The sequence below is a fragment of the Camelus bactrianus genome, chromosome 1 (assembly GCF_048773025.1).
Source record: "Camelus bactrianus isolate YW-2024 breed Bactrian camel chromosome 1, ASM4877302v1, whole genome shotgun sequence".
Taxonomy (NCBI): Eukaryota; Metazoa; Chordata; class Mammalia; order Artiodactyla; family Camelidae; genus Camelus; species Camelus bactrianus.
In genome coordinates this window covers 65193611-65216072 of record NC_133539.1, presented here as the reverse complement: position 1 = coordinate 65216072, position 22462 = coordinate 65193611, and the positions used below count along the sequence as shown (strand labels likewise).

The following is a 22462-nucleotide window of genomic DNA, read 5'->3' as shown; positions in this document are numbered from 1 at the left end:
CAAATATCACTTATTACTAAATAACACAGTACAACAATTTTGAAAATTAATAACAGATCTGCAGACTGAGAAAATCAATTCAAATAGCATAAAATAAAGTCAATATAAATTCTTACGAAAAATATGAAAATGGGTGTTATAAACAATCTGGATAATTAAGGAATATAAACTAAGACATATTATTCTCATACAGCTTTGGAACATTATATGAATGAAAAAGATCTGTTCACAGAGTCTGAATAGAGTTCTTGTACCGTATTTACAGACTAGTAACACACTTGAAAAGTTTGAAAAAGTCAAGTTTACTTTAGTTTTCTCATCTGCAAAATAAATGTATCTCCTTTTAAAAAAATTTTTAAACCGAAGTATAGTTGATTTACAATGTTGTGCTAGTTTCAGATGTACAGCAAAGTGACTCAGTTATACATATACGTGTGTGTATATATATTCTTTTTCAGGTTCTTTTCCATTATAGGTTATTATAAGATATTGAATATAGTTCCCTGTGCTCTACAGTAGGTCCTTGTTGTTTATATGTTTTATATGTAGAAATGTGTTTATGTTAATTCCAATCATCTAATTTACCCCCTGCCCCACCCCCACTCTTTTCCCCTTTGGTAACCATAGTTTTTCTATGTCTGTGACTTTATTTCCAGTTTGCAAATAAGTTCATTTGTAGATATATCTCCTTTCACATGTCCTATGTAACTGCTGTAAAAATTAGATGAAACATTATGTGAGAAAGAATGTTGCAGTATTTAAAATGCTGTGCTTGTGGTGGAGCTTATTACCTAATACGTTGCTACCTCAACAGCGCAACCATAACAACATCCCTAGGAACTGAACTGAACTGAGGAATCCCAGCCCCTACTCCAGACTTACTTAATCAGATACACATTTTAACAATGTCATTGTCCAATTTTAGGAATGTGTGACTATCTCAGTCATGTGATGTGAAATGTAGGTGTCTCCATGGCCACCTATTCACACAGACACATATTTGCTGTTACTCTTTCATATTCTACTTAGGCCATTTCCCTACAAATCAAGAGTATGTTGATTTATGGGGTTTCTTTTGTTTAAGTTTTCTTGCATCACTCTGGCATATTTTATACTTCATATCATTGGAGAGCAGGAATTGCCTTCGAATACTTAGTTCATTGGCTAAAAGACAAATATGTAAAATATACCTTGAGAAATAATGATGATAATATAATCTGGCAAAAATTAAAGAGAACATATGCCTTTGATGCAGAGCTAATAGTAAGAAACTCTCAGTAACAATAATTCCAATGCACCTGAAGATTCTCAGAATAGAAAAATCAAAAGGTTTTTATTTAATATTCTTGTGCTTCTATGGTTAATTGTGATAAGATCTTATGTCAGATTGACCTGAAATTTCAGGTAGAATAAAAAGCTTTCTTCCTTTTTATCGCTTTATTTTTTATATTCATAAGGTTAAAAGCCTCAGTGTATAATTTTAAAAGAACAGGAGGAAGCCCTAAAATGCAACGAATGACAAATTAGATTAATTCCTTATATCAGGAAAGATGACCTCTCAGATAGTGAAAATAGAATTGAAAAATAAGTTTAGTAGATATGGTCTCAAAATTTCCAAAATGAGAATTAAAGCTTTAATAAAACTAAACACTTTAAATTAAGGGTGACCTACTTAAGAAAATCATTTACCTTTCTAATCTTTGAGCACCTGAATAAAATAGTTTAGATTTATAGTCTCTAGACATTGCTAAATTTTGATTAAATATGAAAAACTGAAAGTTTACCTGGAATAGTACCCTTGATTAATTTTATTGTGAAGGAAAAACCTATACCATTCTCTCAGGCCCTGGCAATTATCTCTGACAGAATTCTGAATTCTCTTTATTTTAAATGCTGTTGATATATTATTGATGCAGCTTTCAGTCGTGCTGAATAAACCTTGAAATGCATAAAATATCTGAAAACGACTATTTGGACAGGTGACAGGTCCCTTTTTTACTAAGCTAATATTTAAAAATCAAGAGTCAGAGCATCAGCAGCATTGAGAGAAGATGACGTTATGAGTTATGATGTGCTGTGTAGAGCTCAGAATAAACACTTTAAATTTGTATTTTCATATATTTAGGGTTGTTACAGCAAAAGGTGATGGATGTAAAAGTAGAAAACAATCATATAGCAAGACTACATTAATCAGCTCGTAGGATATGAATTACTGACCAGCAGAAAACAGACCAAACTCAGTACTGACTGCCCACTGCTTTTTATTAAATGCAGAGCTAATTTCTTAGATGGACTTGTAGATTCACTCCACCGCTGAATGCCTCAGACCTAGCTGACTCTAAACAAATACTCACATAATACCTCGAGAATTCAGTAGTGAATCAAATATATCTTTCCTTTTTCTTATGACTTTCCATTCACAAGGGCATATTTTTGAAACTCAGACTTTAAGATGCATGGCCGCTCCTTCCCACTAACCATGAAGGTAATGGATAAGGAACGAGTTTATCTATTAATCTGTAAGCTCTACTTGTTTCTCTAATGATCTGTATCTGCAGGGATGCGTTGATTTCTTTTTTTTTTTTCTCCAGACCTCAGTTTTGTTATCTGGAAAATAAGAGGGCAGGACTAAAAGAAAAAGAAATTTCATTAAATGGAAATACTTCAGTTATCTTCTTTGATGTGCATAAAAACCCTGCCACTAGGCAGCTCTGTAAATGGAGGCTCCGGCAAGGAAGCCTCCTAGATGGAAGTGAAGCTGGGGATGAATCCAAGGTCTTTCTATTACAAGTAAATATCTTGCTCTTTCCATCATCCGACAGCAGCTCCAACGGTTCCTGACGGTTCCGAAGTTTAACTCAGTGATCCTCTGGTCACCCCACACGTAATCCTTCTGAAAAACACCATCAATGGCAATCTTTGTAAAGTGCTGTGCTGTGACTCATGCCAAGTCAAGCCTAAGCTAATCTAATTCTCCCAAATCTAATGGGAAGTAAATTGCCTACAAACGGTACTCAGTTGAGAAGGCAGCCCAGCGTCCTGGAAAGAGCCGAGGTTTCAGAGTCATGCGGATCAAAGTCCCAATCCCAAAGAGCCTGCTCAGTGCAGAACTTGTCCCAGTCTTCCTACTTGCAAAAGACATAATGTCCACGTAGAGCATCTAGAAGTGTGCATGACTCAAAATATCAGTCAAGCCCAATAAATATCTAGAGGATGAATGACATGCTAGCTCTTTTCCATTCTCTGTTTGGCTTGTATATAAATGATAGCACTCGCGATAACACCATTGAAGATTAATGGTAAGGAAAAAATGATAAAAACGAATTTATTTTGTTTGTATTACTCAGAACTACGGTATCTCAGAACTACTGATTTCAATAGATTTCAAAAACATTTCAATGTTTTTCCAACTAAGAAACTAAAGACAAATCTCTGAACTCCTACACTGAATTTTAGTGAAAAGAATGATGATGGGGGAAGTTACTGCAACTCAGTCTGCTCTTTTAATACCAATTTGGGGCAAAACTATTAATTGTGTGGAGCTTACCCAAGCCAAGAGCTCTCCAAGTGGGTGACAGATTGCTAATCCTGCCAACCATGTAAACTCAAATCACAAGTAAGTTTAAGGTTGGAAAGCCCAGTGAGTATCTGAAGGCTTTGTGGGAGCGGGGTAGAATAAAAGGCAAAGGAGCTGTATTTGACAGTGAGTGTGCAGGGATGGAGATCTCAGAAATAATGAAGTCTCTTCATGGAAGTTCACGATCCAGCCTTGCCGGCAGAACAGAACTCAACAAGGAAAGTTGTCTTATAAATTTTTCATAGACTTTGTGCAGGTTAAATCCCTACCCTTACGGAAATCCATTAGAGTGCTGAAGGCTCAGAGGAAATAGGGAAAAACAGGTGCATTCATGCTTGATTCTTCCATATGTTTGTTATTCAATAGAAGCACAATGAGTGATGAATCTTATATCTTTTTATCATATATTGGAGAGCTTTTTGGATTTTTCTAGCCCGGTAGTGAAAATAATTGTCATTCAGAAAAGATAAGTGAAATCAGTGTTAGTCTAAGGCTATGATGACTTGCCTGGTTTTCCCTAATTCCACACATCTACCTAGGAACCTCAACTTTTCACTGAATTGAGATGATTTTCTGATGATAAAGTTGTTTCTTACTCTGAAAACCAATTTAAATATGTTTACCTGCTACAAATAAGGATGATTACATGCAACAATAAATACGAACGTAGCTCGTATTATATGTAAAAGATTTCGCTAGGAGTTTCAAGGGATAAAATGACAAACCAGCAGTATTTGCTGACTTTAAGGTTTGTGGCATCTAGTAAAATAGATGACCTAGTGCACAATGATGATATCACAGTTTTCCATTTCCATCCACCTGAATCCTGTTCCCTCCGAGTTTCCCATGTCCTAATCCTTCAAGGCTCAGCTTAAATCCTATGAGAAACTTAGCTGGATACCTTGTCAGAAAAAAAAAAAAAAAAAAAAAAAAAAAAAAAAAAAAAAACCTCCAATTTCTCAGAGCTCTTCATCTCTATTTTTTAATATTACTTATAATTTCTCATTTTATGATAGCATCATTATGTTTTTGGCCACAAAAAGGACATTGGTTTTATCTTTTAAGATATATCCCTTTAAAGCAACTAACCTCAAGGATAAAGAAAGGATCCTTTGGGGCTGTCAGGAAATAGAAACAAGTCAATTACAAGAAGGGAAAAATAACGTTGACCTTAGATATCCGTAGAGCGACATTCAATCCTAGAAGGCAGTGGCACCATGCCCACAGAAATCTTCACGGGAAGAAAATAACGCAAGTATTTCCTATCCAGCCACAGTGTTGTTCAAGCACAAATACTAACAGAAAACAATTTTTAACATTCAAGAATTCAGGGGACATTGCTCCCATGAGTACTTCTTGAGAAAGAATTTCATTCAGCAAAGAGATATTTTTTAGAAGACTACACAAAAAGGTAAGTACAGAAAGTTCAACCTACTTACTTGCGGCAGCAAGATTTAAACATATGCAAGGATTAAAGTGACCACAGAGACTGTAAACGCTACATACCCTGACCATGGGCGGGAGAGGGCGCTAGTATGGAGGTTTTCTCACCTCAATACCTGGGCTGAAAGGTATTTTTAATTCTTCAAAATAAGTAATGGGATATAAGAATATTTAATAGCTCAAAGTAAAACACTAAGAAAGATTATGTAATTAACTGAAATCAGGTGAAGGAGTAGAGGATAGGGGTAACTTATGGTGAAAAAGAATATGAAAACAAATATACGTATGTTCATGTATGTATGTATTATGCTGTACATTAGAAATTAACACAACATTGCAAGCTGACTATACTTCAATTATATATATATGAGGAAAAACTTCTTATTCCATCATTGATTATAGTGGAGAATCAAATATCGTTTAAAGAAATAGAGGATTGAAAGTATTTAGAATATAAAAGTCATACTATGTCAAGAATATCAGTGTTCCAATTATCAGAAGCAACACATAACTGCACACACACATAGCCTACAGCAAGGAAAAAGAGGGCAAAAAGCTTTAAAGACAGAAGAGCATAACATGAAATAACATCCAATTAATATTAAATACATATTCCCTGATAATAGCACCGAGAGGGCAGAGTGGTCTGTTTTGCTCACTGCTGTGTCCCCAACATCTGGAATAGTGTCTGGCTCTTGACTGGAATGAAAAAAAGTTCTTTAAAGAATAAAATGCATATAGGCCAAACTCACAATTAAAGAAAAATATTTTCAAGTTGCAGCAAGCAGCAAAACCCACTCTGTACTATATAGAAGAAAAGCACCTAAAACAAAGTGCTTCAGAAAATTTGAGATTAAAAAATGGAAAAAATATACCAAGCGAATGCAAACAACAGAACAAAAGTTATCACTGTAATAATAGGGTGAATTCAAGGCAACAAGGAAAGTTCTTAGAAAATTCAAAGAACTGTCGTTACAAGTTACAAAAATAAACATTTAATGAAACTATGAAGACTAAAGAGCTACGATTAGACAGGCACCAAGTAGCAGAGAAGCAACAACATTCATACATTTAAGCATGTAATAAACACAGCAGACCAAAATAAAACTGAGAACAGACCTTCTTTCCTAGTGGCCACTGAATATTCATAAAAATTGACTTGTTTATGGTTATGCACAAAACACAGATAACATCAAAACAGGAAAAGAGTAACGACAACATTCTCTGATCACATATTGACAGAACTGGAAATTAACAATGAAATTAGAAAACAACACCTGATACTTTAAAATATTCTTACTTACACCTTCAGTCAAAAAAGAGATTAATACCCAAATTACACAATATCTCAAAACCAATAGTGAAAATAAACTGTATCAGAGCCTGCGGGACCCAGCAGAGACATTGCTGAAAGAAGTCAGTCATTGCATTAAATATTTAGGAACATAAGGACATAAGTAAGGAAGACATTAATTAAGCAAATATGTACACTTAGTGACGCCACTATTGTTTATAATAGCAAAAACATGAAGCAAATCTTCACCGACATGGGACTGATAAAATCACGAACGGCAAAGACGACAACGCAATACCACACGACTCACAAAGTACAGAAACTTCCTGTGCACTGATACGGAACAATCTCCAGGTAATACAGTCAAGTGCAAGGAGCAAAGTGCAGCAATAGTGTGGAGAGTGTCTGTCTTTTGAAACCAAGTGGAGTAAACAGACCTACCTGATTATATATGAAAACAAAACAGAACTCTCTGCCCCACACATAAGAACATTAGAATCTTAGTGGCCGGTAGGAAAGAGTGGCTGAAGACAGGTGGAATGGAGATTCTCACTGAATACTGTTTTATATCTTATATGTTTGAGTTAAATAAATATCTTACCTCTTCAAAAGGGAATAAATCACTTTAAAGTATTGACAAAAGTTTAGTTTGATAAACATGAAAGAAGACATGCACAATAAGATCAAATGAAGCCAAAACAAATGCTGATTTTAAAATCCAGAATCTAAGCCTAGATGATACGTAATTTTTTTAATTTAAAATTCATGTTGCTAGATACACCCAACAGATAGAGCTATCAATCCAGTTCTACCTTCTTCATCCAGAGCAACCCAAGTCTGAGTTTTCTCTGAACCCAATGGTTATTTTCTGTACATGGACAGAATTCTATCTCTCAAACAAAGCAACATTTTCCCCTTTTGAAGATTCCAATTCTGAGATCCTATGGGATGTCCCTTACGGCTAGGTGTGAACCCCCCAAATATTTAAGCAGGCAGTTATTACGTATTTGATCAAGCACATTTGAATTATTTATTCAGCGAACATTTATTGGCTATCAATTACATGCTAGGTAGGATGCAAGGCACTGAAACAGAAAGATGCAAAGACATGGTCTCCACTCTTAAGGAATCGTATGGTAGTCATCCAGGGAGACGAGGAAATGGCAGAATTTAATGCAGTTTGATCTGTGTTAGAGTAGCAGTCATGAACAGTAAGTACAACGGAGGGCTAGAAGAGAGAGTCAACAACAATTCCTGGAGATGTAGAAAGGGCTTCACAAATTGGAGGACATTCCACCTCTGCCAGACCTCCTAAAGTCAGAGTGACAGCCAAGCCCTTGCTTTGAGGTACTTAACTACTAAACAACCTAATAAACATAATAGTGAAAAAAAAGAAAGTGATTACTGTAATGAATGAAGCTCTGATTTCACGATTGGAGATTTCCATTTCATATCCATTTTATTCATCAACTTTCTATAAATTGCCTTAGGAAAGTGTAGGGATTGTGTCAGTAGCCATCAAAACCAAAACATTAGGTACTTTGGGAGAATTCATACCCAAATCTCTAGAATTCCCAGTCCAGAATTTTCTAACAAATCTCATCTCATTAGAAAATTCCATGTTATTTAATACCTTCAGAACATAAACCCAGTTTCAAAATATCTACCAGAACTTACAGCTTTTGTTTTAAGATGGTTCCTCAAAAAGCATGCTCGAACCCAAGGAATTGTAATCTTCAAAAGGGTAAGAAAACCTAAAACAACTTGAAGAAACAAAACAGAATGTTGCGGATAAAAGCCTGGTGAGGTGAGAAAGTGCTGAGACATTGAAAAGAGCTGCGTGCCCAATCCTGTAGGCACGTTTCCAGTCTAGTCCCAGATACTCAACAAGCAGATTTGCGCATTTGGCATGCCCAAAAGACTTCAGCCTTGAATAATTGTTTCTTCCCTGTAAAGTATTACATTGGTAAGTAATTTTGTCTTTCTACCTGGCTACAGAAACATTCATTCAGAGTCTATTAGCTTAAAGGTTATTATGTTTTGCAGTTATCCATGTATGCAATCAGATTTGGCTCTATCAACTCTGCTCACCTCATAGGCATGCATACAATACTATTTAAAGGTCAGCCAACTTTCTCCCTGTCAAAACAGCTTAAGGAGAGAATACCAGCAATGTGGGTCTGTACGGTGGCACGTGGCACATATTTTGCTGACAGCTTTCTGAAATCCACACCTAGAGATCCAGGAGCAAGACAATTCTGGGTCGAGAATTTAATTAATGCTTCTATTATAGGTTTATTGATTCTACCATATTTAACGAGGAATGTATGAAAAATCAAAGATGCTAAATCTGGAAAGGACTTACGTAAGAGCTAGTCAACAACTTCTATGTGGCTTAGTGGAGAAATTAAGACCAAAGGAGTGAAGTGAATTTTGGTTCTAAATAAGACCTTACCATTACTGAGGGATGTTGAAAATGGAAAATGTTTAGCCTCTGAAACAGAATTCCTGCCACATGGGTAAAGCAGATGATAGATAAATACCTACATGTTCTTTATGAGGACACATACACTGCCACTGCTTAATAAATTAAACTACATGACCCTTCAACACTCCCTCCTTTTATATTTTATGATCAGTCATGATAATTCTCAGGGAGGGATAAATGGCTCAGCAATTCTTTTCTGTTGCATACTACTGTCTCTTATCAACGGAGCCAAATTATCAACATCAGTTTCCCAGGGAACAAATTTTACCCAACCATGAGGTACCATATACAGACTCAAAAGAGGCTGATATAAAAATCACAAATGGGGAATGAATAAACAGTCATTAAAAACCTAGACATGTTTAAGATATACACTGAACTTGAAACACTGTCATAGAGAACAATCTTGATAGTTCTCAAACCTGTTTTCTGAAGCTATTTTAAGATACATAGATGTGGCCCAATATGGAAGTTTTCATGTTCTCCTTGCAACTGATTTCACCTGACATTTTCAAGTTATCTGAATATAGGAAGTGTCACTGTTCATGTTGCACAAGTGTTAACACTGAATGTACTTATCACATTCTCCAGAACATGGCTTTAAGCTATTCTAAGTATTTCAGACAATTAAAGCTTTTTAAATTATCCATAGTTTCCCTTTAACTTTGTTTAATAGCATTCCAGACTAATAGTAATGATAAAATCTTCAGGTAGTAATGCTTTAGAAGGCACAGTATTATTGCCTAACATAACTAAATTGGTCTATCATCAATTCCTACCGAGTTGACGAATCATATTTACTGTAGCCACTTTCTATCTACCATTACAACTGGTGATTATTCATTGTTTAGCCAAGAGTTTTCAGTACTTTAGTTTTAGCAGCCATTCTGGACTCAACATGAGGCTTGGTTATCAAATGCATAAGTCACGATGAATCAGCCCCCCACGACTAAAATGGAACGGTTCTAATTATTAAACAATGAATGTGGTGGCATTTTTTTATTGTAAAGCCTAAAGAAATGCAGCACCCTGTATTTTTGTAATTATAATCATAAGCTCTTTGAGAGAGGGTGAGATAACCTTCATGGCCCTTGGCAGAGCCTTCGCAAAGCAGATGTTCATTAAATGCCAATCGAACTAATAAAATACGATCCTAGAAAGCTCTGGTGTGAATCAAGTATTCTGTTTTTAAAACTTGCCTGTAATCATATTTATATACAACACTGTATGCTGCCGGTACTCTACAAACATATGTGGATAAAAAGATTAAGTTTGATCAAATAATTGGTGTGAGTCAAATCTGTGGTATAATTTCCTGACTCAGCCCTTTGAGAATATTTAAAATACAGCAATGCACTAAAAGGATTTCTGTACACTTCATGAACAGTAGGTAAAGTCTGGAATACTATCTTTAGATACATAATACAGAGACCTTAGGAATAGAGGAAATTTGTTTTTCAACACATAGAGTCTGGTTCTCGTGAATGACTTCCTTGAAAACTCCAGCCTTCCTTGCTAGGGAACATAGATTATTTTGTGTGGTGCTTGAAAAGACATTATTTGCACTAATTCTTTGGATGAGTTGAGACTGTTTCCATTCATAGTATCTTCAAACTGGAAAGAACAAGCTTCTCTCTTTTTCTGATGACACTATGACTACAAAAACGGGAGAGGTAAATAAGATGACTTCTCAATGCTGTCTGAAAAATGAGGCAATCATTATAACTCACATCCCTATCCATTTGTACATGACATTGACCAAAGGCAATTTGGGGCTCTTTTCAAGCACTTTGCCTCAAAAGCCATCAAATGGCATCATCACCTTTGTGTAATACAAAAGGGACCCGACCAATGAGCGGCTGGAGTCTAGCCAGAACAGAGAACGTTTTAGACATGGGTGTCATTGCTCTGATACTTTAAAATATATTTTTAAAACAACATTATTATTGATTCATATATACACTCAGTTCTCCATTCTACCCAAAGTGTGCACTTATGTGGATAATCTGAAACACTGAGAATTCAAATAACATTTATATTACATCTGGAGTTATATTAAATGTGACACATTACCCAACTTTTGAGGGGATGCCAAAATGTGCCTTTCTATTTTTCATTCTGATAACCTCTTAAATTTGGTTCTGTGGCCCTGAATATGCCACATTTGGCTGAGGAAAAAAAATTCCAAGAAACATGTTTTTGACTGTGGGCTGTATTATAGCATTAAACATTACCTTGTTGAATATGCACACAGAAAAAAACAAGAGTCACGATTTTGATGGGTTTGATGTAAGTTACAGTTAGGACAAAAAAACAGAGCACCTTCATATGCGGTCACCAGAGACTATTCTCAAAGAAAACAATGCATAAATGATTTTTGAAAAATAAATAATATTAAAATATTTTATAAATTAAATGACAAAAAAAATTTCTGCCTTAAAATTCTGATCATACCTTGTATATCTAATTAATGACAATAATTTTCATACTTTGTTAACATTAATTCAATGATAATTACATTTAGAAAATTGTTCGTTAGAAAAAGTATCAAAAATAATAGGCGACTATATCTACAACCTTCTTTTTCTAGAGAATTTAAACACAATGTGACATGGATGGTTTCTTCATGTTGTAAACAATTCAATAAATTTTGGGACAAATAAATATATTCTGAGTGTTTTAAAATTCATAGTGGGTGGGCCACAAAAGAAGGATATTACTTGGATACTTGTTTATTTAGAATCAAACAAAGAAAATAAAATCCTCAAGAGCCAAAAACCTTAGGTACTGTTGGAGAGAAAGAATTCTCTTAGATGCAGGAATCAAGTGGACCATACTTAATTACTGGTGTCTAGATACTGGTGTCCAGAAAGAGCAAAAGCAGAAGATGCTACTTCTAGGTGAAAACATGTCATTGCTTATGATAGTGGGCTTTTGATAAAGGAAACTAAAGGTCTTAAGATGAATATGAGTCAATAATGTAAAGCTATTGGAATAAAATTGACATATTTTGTCCCTCTCTCTAGAAACTCCTTTGTCTTCACCGCACCACACATGCTGGCCAAATAAATATTACAGGAACATACAATTCATACAATTTAGCACAAGATTCTCACTCTTAGCACAAGAAAGAGCTACTCACTCTTGAACAAGTTGTATATATTTAAAGTATAAACATGATGATTCGACATAAATATACACAGTGAAATGATAACTACAGTCAAACTAATTAGCATATCCCCTCACATAGTTTTCTGCGTGATGAGAGCACCTGAAATCTACTTTCCCACCTTTTTCCTCCCTCTTAGAGCAGTGAGTGCTCTGTGCAAATACTGTCCTTGATTGTACCATCTGGTACTGTCTATCCTGATTCTGCTGGAGAGTAAGTTGTGTCTTTCAGCCATAATCACACTGCATCTTGCTTTTAAATCTATTGTACTATTATATCCCTACATTTGACTGTAACATAGGAGTATCAATTGATTCAACAACTTTGGAGACATATTTGACACTATCTACTAAAGCTAAACAAATACCAGTCAATGACCCAGGAATTCTATTCCGATGCAAATTCCAAAGACAAATGACTATACATGTCCACCAAGAAACCATGACTAGAACGTGTCTAAGAGCTTTATCTACAATATCCCTAAACTAGAAATAACCCAAATGTCCATCATCAGAAGAATGGATGAACAAGCTGTGATATATTCATACGAAGGAACATTATATAGCAATAAACATGAACTACCTAGAGATAAACAAATGCATTGATTCATATGGGAAATCTCCATACCTTCCTCTCAATTCTGTTGTGATCCTTAAGCTGCTCTAAAAAATAAAAGTTTTGAAACGAATTAAAAAGTAAAACAAAAACAAAAAACATGAGTCTCAGAAACATTAAGTTAAATAAAAAAAGAAATACAAATGAGCACATATATCCTATTTATATGAAGTTCAAGAATAAATAAGAGTAATTTATGTGATAAAAATCAGAAAGGTAGTTAATTTTTCATGGGGAGTTTGTGAAGGGGCACTAGGAAAACTTCTGGGGTGATGGGACTGTCCCATATATCTGTGTGATGGTTACACAGGAGTTTTACACTTAAGATTTGAGTACTTTGTTTGTAAATTATATCTCAAAAATAAAACATATATAATTATGGAGGAAGTAGTCTGCACTACGAATTCATGTAAGAATTGGTAATACACTGGCAAACAAGATAACAATAACACATTTAATTATTTCTCTTGATTATATTTACTGTAGACTGGGAATTATGTAAAGTCACAGACCACCGTGCTTCATTTTTATATTCTCTATATCTAGCACAATAGTAGACACACATTAGATAATCACAAAATGCTTTGGACTAATGCCTTCATGAGTTAAAAAAAAAGAAGAAATTATTTACCATTTCAGTCAGTAAGTATGTCTTAGACTCATCTTCTCTTGGTGGCTTTTCTTAAATAAACTTACCTGATTTTGTTTACCATTGCAAATAAAAACCTATCACATTTGTGTTGTCTTCTAAATGGAAAAAAATAAAGGGGACTTAACAACAATAAATGGTCTGTCCTTATGAAGTGATGTTTTTAAAAAAATCAAGTTTAATCTACACACACACACACACACACATACACACACAAAGCAGTTAAAAAGGGAAGTCTATCTTCAAAATCATGAAATTATTTCATACTGGGAATTGTGATCAAATATTCCCTGTGTTCAAAAATAAACCAGAGATATTTTAAATGGAGCAAAGGAAGAAATTTTCATCGACAAGATAATAAAACACCCAAGCCCTTAAGAAAGGCTATGGTATTTCCAGCTCAAGAGTGACAGAGGGAATAAAAATGTGCATACCTAGGTTGGTTCCCTCTAACTAGAATCAATAGCTTTGTCAAGGTGCCTTTTACTGTCAACTATTTCAGAAATAATCACTTGTCTTTAAGTAATACAATGATCATCTTTATTTTGATCAGTGTCAACCATGGTAAAAAACTGCGAGTGGATAATCAGGAAAAATATTCTGAAAACCGCTACTTAATTCACATGAGACACATATCTCAATGAAATTGGAAAGATAAAGAACCCAAGAAAGATTAATGTTAATAAAAAGCATCACATTAAGTGAGATTTTCATGTTATTGTCTGAGATTGTTCCCACTATACCCTCAGGGAACTGATTTGTTCCTAATGTCAAGGAAAGCAACAAAAAGGAACTAAATCCTATTGACAAGTTAGTTGTTTAGTAAATATTTCAGCCATATAAAATCCACTCCCTTGAAAATGCATTTATGAATTGATCAGTAAACTCAGAGATAATTTCTAATCAATGGCGTGTAAAATATACCAAAAAGTCATCTGATCTCCTTACTTTTGCACTGAAGAGGAAATATAACCTGACTCTGGATAAAGAGATATGGTCTTATTTCCCAGAGCTCCTGGAACCTAAAATCTTCCTCTCAATTGTATATTTTACCTACTTAGCCTCCAAAAGAGGTTAATATTTCTGAGAGCAGATAGACAATTTTATCGATCCTGGACTTTGCTCCCAGACATGGAACTAATCCTCTTGAAGAAAAGGGAAGGAGGAAATAAGACAATGTTGACAAATCATGAATCCTAGCAAAAGTAACAAATATTACATAAGTTTAGTGGCAACAGGAAGGGAGAGAGGGAGGAAAAAAGGAAGAAAGAAGGATGGAAAAATGGAAGGAAAAAAAGAATTGGTTAATTTAGCTTTAGCCAATGGTTAGAAACCAAGACTTTGAGGAAATTAGGATGCTCTATTGATTTTCTGTAAGATGTGTCCAGAAATACAAACTAAAGTCCATACGAGAATTAATAAAAAGGATTAAAGGGGGGAGGGCATAGCTCAGTGGTAGAATGTGTGCCTAGTATGCACAAGGTCCAGGGTTCAATCCCCAGTACTCTATTAAAATAGATAAAAACCAAATTATCTCTCCCCCCCCAAAAGAATAAAAAATACATTCAAGAAATAAAAAGGATTAAAAAAATGGTTGTGTGGGGCTAAAGCCTGAATTTGGAAGAGAAGATTGTGTTACTTGAATTATATATTGAGCCCTGCCATCTCATGTTAATCCAGAGAAAGTTTAAAGTTTTCCTGAGACTCTCAGCATAAAAAATGCAGGACATTTTTCTCAAAGAATGACTTCAGTTATAAAAGCTATTTGCTTTATAACAGGAATGAATCCTGAATTACTGTTAGCATAATATTTGTTATTCATTTATACGCTTAAAACAGTTATATCTAACATTGCCTTAGTATTGTGATTCATTTTTGTAAAAGAAATAATAGGTATTCAATCACATGTATGTGTTATTGCTATTTTTAGCATAGTGAGAGATAATATAGGATATTTGATAAATTTATCACTTAAGATAATCACAGAAGCTTTTTAGGGAACAAGTACAGATATGATACTGGACTAGAATAACCTGTAGTTTACCTCTGAACTCAAAATATCTAATTCCACAAATAGGCAAAAGGCAAGATTCTCAAGCCAATCTGTAAACATGAAAAGATCAAGTTGGAAGATATTAAATGTTTACATTTACATATGGAGTTAAACTTCTCTAACAGTTTACACTATGAAACGTTTAACAATTCAGTCAAAAGAAGTTATAACAAATAAACAAGTAAATACTTATGTTTTGGTTTCGACTGAACACATATAAAACTCCTCCATATTATTTGGAATATGAAGTAGCAGTGAAAAATTTTTGCTAAGGTTCCACCGGAATGTGTAACTTGCCACAGCCTTGGACAGATGAGAGGCATTAATGTGAAGTGTAAGAACGTGAACTCTGGAGGCATGCTGAGCGGGGTATGAATTGTGATTCCACCACTTACCAACTGTAAGACCTTGGAAAAAAATACTTTATCTGTAGATGCCTCAGTTTCCTTATCTGTGAAACGGAAGTTAATAAACTTCCATAAAAGGCTGTGGTGACAATTCAAAGAAATACTACAAACAGAGCATTTATCAGCCTGCTGGGCACATTTTAAGTAGGACTTCGATAAAGAGTGTCTGTTATTATTAAAGTAATAGAAAAATTTAAATTATTAATGTTATAAACACTGTGGACTTTTCTCACAATTTTTCCAGGAAAGGCCAATGAACAGGTCTAGAAGTGAGGTATACATATTAAAACTAGGATCAGAGGAAAGAAAACATTATTGAGCTTTATATTAGGTATTTTCTGAGTAGGTTGATTTATACGGGAAAGTGATTATGGTACCTAGGAAAGTTTGAATTTATCAATGCACTACTCATAATGTTGATGTGTGTATCAGAGCATACATTTTTACAATGAATTAAATTCACATTTAATGTGATAAAAAATACCTGAATTCAAGTCAGATTTTGTCTGACATATCAAGTAGAGGCACAAGTTGATTTCCCACCATTATTTCCATTTTTATTGCAACTTCTGATGAATCATCAAAGGCAAACTTAATTTAGTCATTTAAAAGCAATCATTAAAAATAATATTTGCCAATGATTAAACTTACATATTTCTCATTTCTAACTCCCAGTTTTTCACATAAAGAGAGAAATTTGTTACATTAAATCTAAACATGGCCAAGCACATACCTTTTTTTCCTAGAAAGGTGCGTCTCAAACCTATGGAAACTCTCCTTCCTGGAGTTATGTGGTGTCTAATGAGAGCACCCACCTGGAGGACTCTGTTTGGTGTTCTCCAAGGAGGTAAAACAGCCCATTGAATGAGATTTATAGAGCTTTCTGACATGAGTTTTGGTGAGGAGAGAAACTGCACATCACTGTTATGGCTTGTCTGGTTGTGCTATTCCAGATGATGAATTAATTCATTGCCATCAACATTCAAGTTCAGGCCAGAGAACAGTGAACCCAGCTAGTTGGCCCTCATCCTGTCCTCTTCTTCTATCATAATTGTATGCAAATAGCTACAGGGAGGCAGAGTCTTACTTCCCCTGTGACTGAGTCTTTCCTTCGGTTTCTAGCTTTTGATTTACATATTTAGATAATTTTATAATAGTTAAATCAATGAAATTTTCAACGATCTAACCAAATATACATTGTTCTTTTTTCTTTTAAAGAGAAGTTATATGTAAGGGGGAGAAATTCTTTGATATTTTTTCAATAATTTATCCTCATTGATTTGTACTGTCTATTCAAATTTTGTGTTGCATTTACTCACACACACAAACGCACGTGCACACACGAACCTATCGCTGACAGACTTGTTAATATGTAGATACTTACATATTTGTAAGTATAAGTTATTTACAAATATTTAATTTACTTATATAGACTTTGTAAAGAAACTAGGATATGCATACATATCCATGATTTTATACTTTAAAAATGATGCCTGCCAATTTGCATGCCTTTTAGCAAATGCTATATACTTAATACTTGGCATATGCTATATATTTAATGCTTTTAAAGTAAAAACATTTCTAAAATTTTTTTAAAGGGGAGGGTAATTAGGTTTACTCATTTATTTATTTTTAATGGAGGTACTAGGGGTTGAACCCAGGACCTTGTGTGTGCCAAGCACACACTCTGCCACTAAGCCATACCCTCCCCCTATAAAAATATTTTTTAAAACACTTTTTACAACTTCTTAAGTTTTCTTTGCTCCTTTCAACATGCTCTATCTCTGAACTATTTTAATTAAGCCAAAATAAAATAGATTCCTGTGTAACAACATAAAAATAGTAAAGTAGGTTCTAAAACTCTTCTTTGACAATAATTTCCTTTATGGTTTTATTTGATATAGTTACCTTGGATAAATGCACAGATGGACAGTTGGTAGTACAGATGAATAATGAGCATTCCTGAACTCAGGCAATTAGAACAGAGATACCTTGAGCTTTTGGACGGTTTTCGTTTTATTAACTTTGACCTGGTTAGTGGCTGTATGGAAGTTAATACCAGTTTTTACCAATTCTAACTTTTTAAAGTGTGGATTTCAAGCACTATTGACTCTTAGAAAATCTCACACTTCAATAGCTGCAGTCCATAAGCTCATAAACTGCAATTATGCTCTGATCGGTTAACATATAAGGTTCTCCTAGGGGGATGGTCCTTGTTAAATCATAAGCCACTATGCAAAGGTAATGTGACATAATGCAGTTATTCTTTAAAATATTAAATCAGTACCATTATTGCTACATGATTTTCTAATTTTCTAGAATTTAATTTGATCAAATAAGTAGCAACCCATCTCCTTCTGGGAGAATTTTAGTGGTATTAAAAGCCCTATCAGAGTCTCAGCCTTGGTATCTGGCTGTAGAACCAGGATTTTCAATTCATGCCTCAGTTGTGCAACTCTGTTATTTAGACTCAACTTTCTATTCAGCAACAATCAGAATATCGCCTGTCCATCCCTAAATGATCTTTACATCAATATCGGAGGCTCAGATAATGTCCTATCCCCTGTATTAGCCGTACACATATTTCCTGTCATGATGCAGATCCCTGACTTTTAAGTAATTTCATTTAAATCTTTATCCCACATTATCCTAGAATTCTGACTTTTAAAGTTTTCTTTCCCAGTGGAGGGCTTTCTCCATATCTTTGCATCAGAGTCATTTTGGCCTCCACCTTTGGTACAATGACAATTACATGTAGTTCATCTATATCATGAAGACATTTCTGGTGCTGATTTTGCTGGTTAGTTGGGTTAGCCAAATGTTCTAGTCACTTGACTAGGAAACCTTTTCACAATTAAGGAAGAAAACACTACCTTGCCAGCAGTCCTCCTTAGAACAGCTTCTCAGCAGTCATAGTAAACACCAGGATTTCCCACATTTCATAATAAGAAATACAAAGTTACTTTACACAAGATAGGGTGAGCTAATTCTAAGCTATAGTATGTGTTCTATTTTTAATCTTGGGCTTGACTTCTGAGAGGGTGTGACACTGTAATAAATACTGAAAAATTGAACTCCTGGATTCTAATCTTTAAGCTATCCTGTGATTTAGGACACTAAAGCTTCTATATTTGTAAAACAATAGTAAAACAACAGCAAAATGAACAGAGACATTACAGAGTAACTGTGTGGAATGGTATTTTTTGGAACCAGGAAATTTTACATGAGGGAAAATACAATACATGATCATAAATATAATGAAAAGGTAAAAACAGCGGTTAGCATCATTGATTTAATCATTAATGGTTGTTTATAGAGGGAATGCTTTTAAACCATAAGTAATTTGGAGTTCATTCATTTTTTTTAAAAGTCTGGAAAATACCAGTATTGACTACCTTAGTCTTTTGCTCTAATTCTTGGCCTTCTGGTCTAATTATTTTGTTATAATCCATATTAAGATTCAAATTATTTTGAAGTATTTGTTATATACCTTCAAAGAAAGTATGAAAACATTTGTATAGCTCAAGAGTAGACTAGTAAAAACTTGCAGATTGCTGGCTGGAAGTTACTCTAGCAATGATATATGAAATAAATCTTTGTTCCAAATAAGGAGAGAAAGTAGTGAATGAGAAAAACTAAGAAGATCTTGTATCTCTAAATTAACTGAATATTGTATACTGTCATCAACACTTGGCAACTCAAGAAATGTCTGTCACTTATGAATCAGATTTATCACATGTATGTGTAGTGTGTGTGTGTATGCACATATCTTTATTCCCCTGATTAGCAGCGCCATCAGTGTTACTTATGTAGTTGCAACTACTCAGCTGAATACATTCTAATAAAGGATACAAAATCATTCTCTCAAGATTCCAAGCAAATTACTTTGTTGAATTTAAGATCCAACCAGAGTGGCTTTTCTTGTGTCAATTCATTATACACAAGGGTAATTCCTCTATTGAGTTCTGTTTTCAAGGTCATGGACCTGAGCTTGTTTAATATGACTGCCAAACAAAATCAGAAGAGAAAAATATTGGCCTAGTATCAGAGAAAGTTTTGCCAAGAAATTGAAAAGGGGAAATCTTTATAATGAAAATATTGCATAATAAGCTAACAATTGCATTGTAATTTCTTAAATTATGTTTGGGTGATGAATAGAACTACAGTGAAAATAGATGTTGAGGCTATGGGTGAATGGCTTTAAAGCAACTTTTTATATGTAAAATGCAGTTTCCAACGTATCCATAAAATAGAAAGAGAGAGAGAGAAAAAAAAAAGATTGAGTGAGGTGAACACATTCATGCTATTAACCAAACCCAAAACATATTAGATTGGAACAAGGAAATTCTAAGCACATGGGTAAAACGCAGTAAGTCCTTCATGTGCCACTATGAATATGCACATTTTATGGATGAGAGGTAAAAAAGACTTCAAGGAACTGTTTATAATAGGAGTGTATGTGTGTGTGTGTGTGTGGGGGGGGTCTTTTCTTCTTTAAGGAACTCTGTAAATTGAGAGTAGTTTAAAAATATTTCCTCAAAGGAAAAACACAATCAAATATTCTATTTCACCATACAGAATATAAGAACTATATGAATCGTTTCTTGTCACAAAATAATGAAAACAGTTTAATTTTAGGTAATGGTTAAAGAAAAAGTTTGTTTCAGCATATGATATAGCAATGAAAATTAGGCAGGTGCTGGATCTCACAATCAAGCCAGGGATTCAAACCTAGGACTTTGGGTCTAATGCCAGAATTCATTTTTGTTTTAAATTGAATTATACATGGTTTACAATGTTGTGTTAATCCCTGGTGTACAGCATAGGGATAGTCCTTTTCATATTCTTTTTCATTATAGGCTATTACAAGGTATTGAACATAGTTCCATGTGATATGCAGTAGGACCTCATTGTTTATCTATTCTATACATGTAGCAGTTAGTATCTGCAAATCCCAAACTCCCAATCTATCCCTTTTCTTCTCAGGTAACCACAAGTTTGTTTTCTATGTCTGTTTCTGTTCTGTAAGTAAATTCATTTGTCTCATTTTTTAGATTCTATATATAAGTGACATTATATGGTATTTTTTTTTCTCCTTCTGGCTTACTTCACTTAGTATGACAATCTCTAGGTCCATCCATGTTACTGAAAATGGCATTTTTTTTTTTTATGGCCGAGTAGTGTTCACACACACACCACAACTTCGTTATTCAATCATATGTCAATGAACATTTAGGTTGCTTCCATGTCTTGGCTATTGTAAATAGTGCTGCTGCGAACACTGGGGTCAGAATTCTTAATCATTAGCCCATCTTGTAGGAGAGACTGGGTGTGAAACTTCCTTAGATTTGTCTCTAATGCTTAATTGCCTTCACTGTGAAAACTTTTTGAAGACAGAAATTGTAATAAAATATGTAGACTCAGCATAAGTTTATTATACAACCAGTAACATATTCCAGGTTAATTTACTCTTTGATTTTTTTCCTTCTCCACCCCAACCTTCCATTTCTTGAAGCATCTCTATGATAAAGATCAATAACTCCATCAGCTGCCAAATCCAAATCATCATGTCAAAATGTCTCCATGCCTACCAAACTACCTTTTCCTTTGGCAAGTACCGAATCAAATGGATTGCCAGAGTACAAGATGCCACTTCAGTGTAGTCTGACCTGCAATATCAGAGGTAAATTCATCTATACTGAACATATCTGGATTTCCCAATTAAGCTGTGTGCCCATGAAGACAACTGCTATATTTTATACATCTTTGATCGCCCACAAAAATCTTATTGTGCTAATCTTAAACATCCAATTTAGCCCTCCCCTCTCCCTCTAGTAACTACAAGGTACTACACACAGAATCGATAAACAAGACCCTACTGGACGGTATAGGAAACTATATTCAATAACTTGTAATAACATATAATGAAAAAGAATATGAAATATATATGTATAACTGAATCACTACCTCGTACACCTGAAATTAATACAACATGGTAAATCAACCGTACTTCAAAAAAAAAAATCCTATTGTGTCTAATTATTAGTGCCAAATCAACGGCTAAGAAACCACAATGAATGGAATTCTCTCCATACTCAACTTGTTTAAAGATGTAACATACTTAACTAGGATTCTTCTTGCCTCAGATTTAATTGAGAAGTTCGCACAGTGGTTATCAGGGTGAATTCTGTGTATCGGACAAATCTCCACAGGTAGAACTGACATAGGTGTTGAAAGGGAACATATTCTATTATTCTTGCACACCCTTCCCCCAGATACTAGAAGATACAAACAGAGGTCCAAGGGTCAGAAATAGAATTTGGAGAAAACTAGTTATCAGGTTTTTGCAGAGCAAGCCGTTGCTGTGCTGTGAGCCCTCTTTTCCCACCAGTCTGGAGGAAGGGTTGAGGGTGCCACCTCTCAGCAGTAGAAAGTCACAGAGGACTGGGGCCTGACTCACATCTAAGAAAGTTAGATTTTACCAAAATCTAAGCTGTGCCATAGAGAGAGACAGAGAGAGAAGAGAAGGGAAAGGATGGGAGGGAAAGGGGAGGGGAGGGGAGGGGAGGGCAGAGACGGAATCACCTTGCATAGGCTAAACTGGGGCGCAAGGATAGAGGCTTCTCATCACCAAGAGACTGGACGTGCACCACAGGGTGCCCAGGAGCTGAGGAAGGAGCTACAAAGGAACCACCTGCAGCAGAGATGCCAGTCAAGGGAACTGCAGGTGAGAGCATCCGGCAGGGAATCCTTAAAGATGTCATGAA

The 22462-nt window shown here is 34.8% G+C and overlaps 1 protein-coding gene across 7 annotated transcripts in view; it reads right to left on the bottom strand.

The window, feature by feature from the left end:
- The window catches only part of FGF12 (fibroblast growth factor 12), a 501860-nt gene that overhangs the window by 70590 nt on the left and 408808 nt on the right, over nucleotides 1-22462 (bottom strand). Inside the window, exon 4 of one of the 7 annotated variants that reach the window (XM_074365901.1) lies at nucleotides 1880-2893. The exons of the other annotated variants lie outside the window; for them this stretch is intronic. Coding sequence (XP_074222002.1) covers nucleotides 2702-2893 — 192 coding nt within the window. The 3' untranslated portion in view covers nucleotides 1880-2701. Of the gene's footprint in view, nucleotides 1-1879; nucleotides 2894-22462 lie in introns of those variants that run through there. 7 annotated transcript variants of the gene reach the window in all.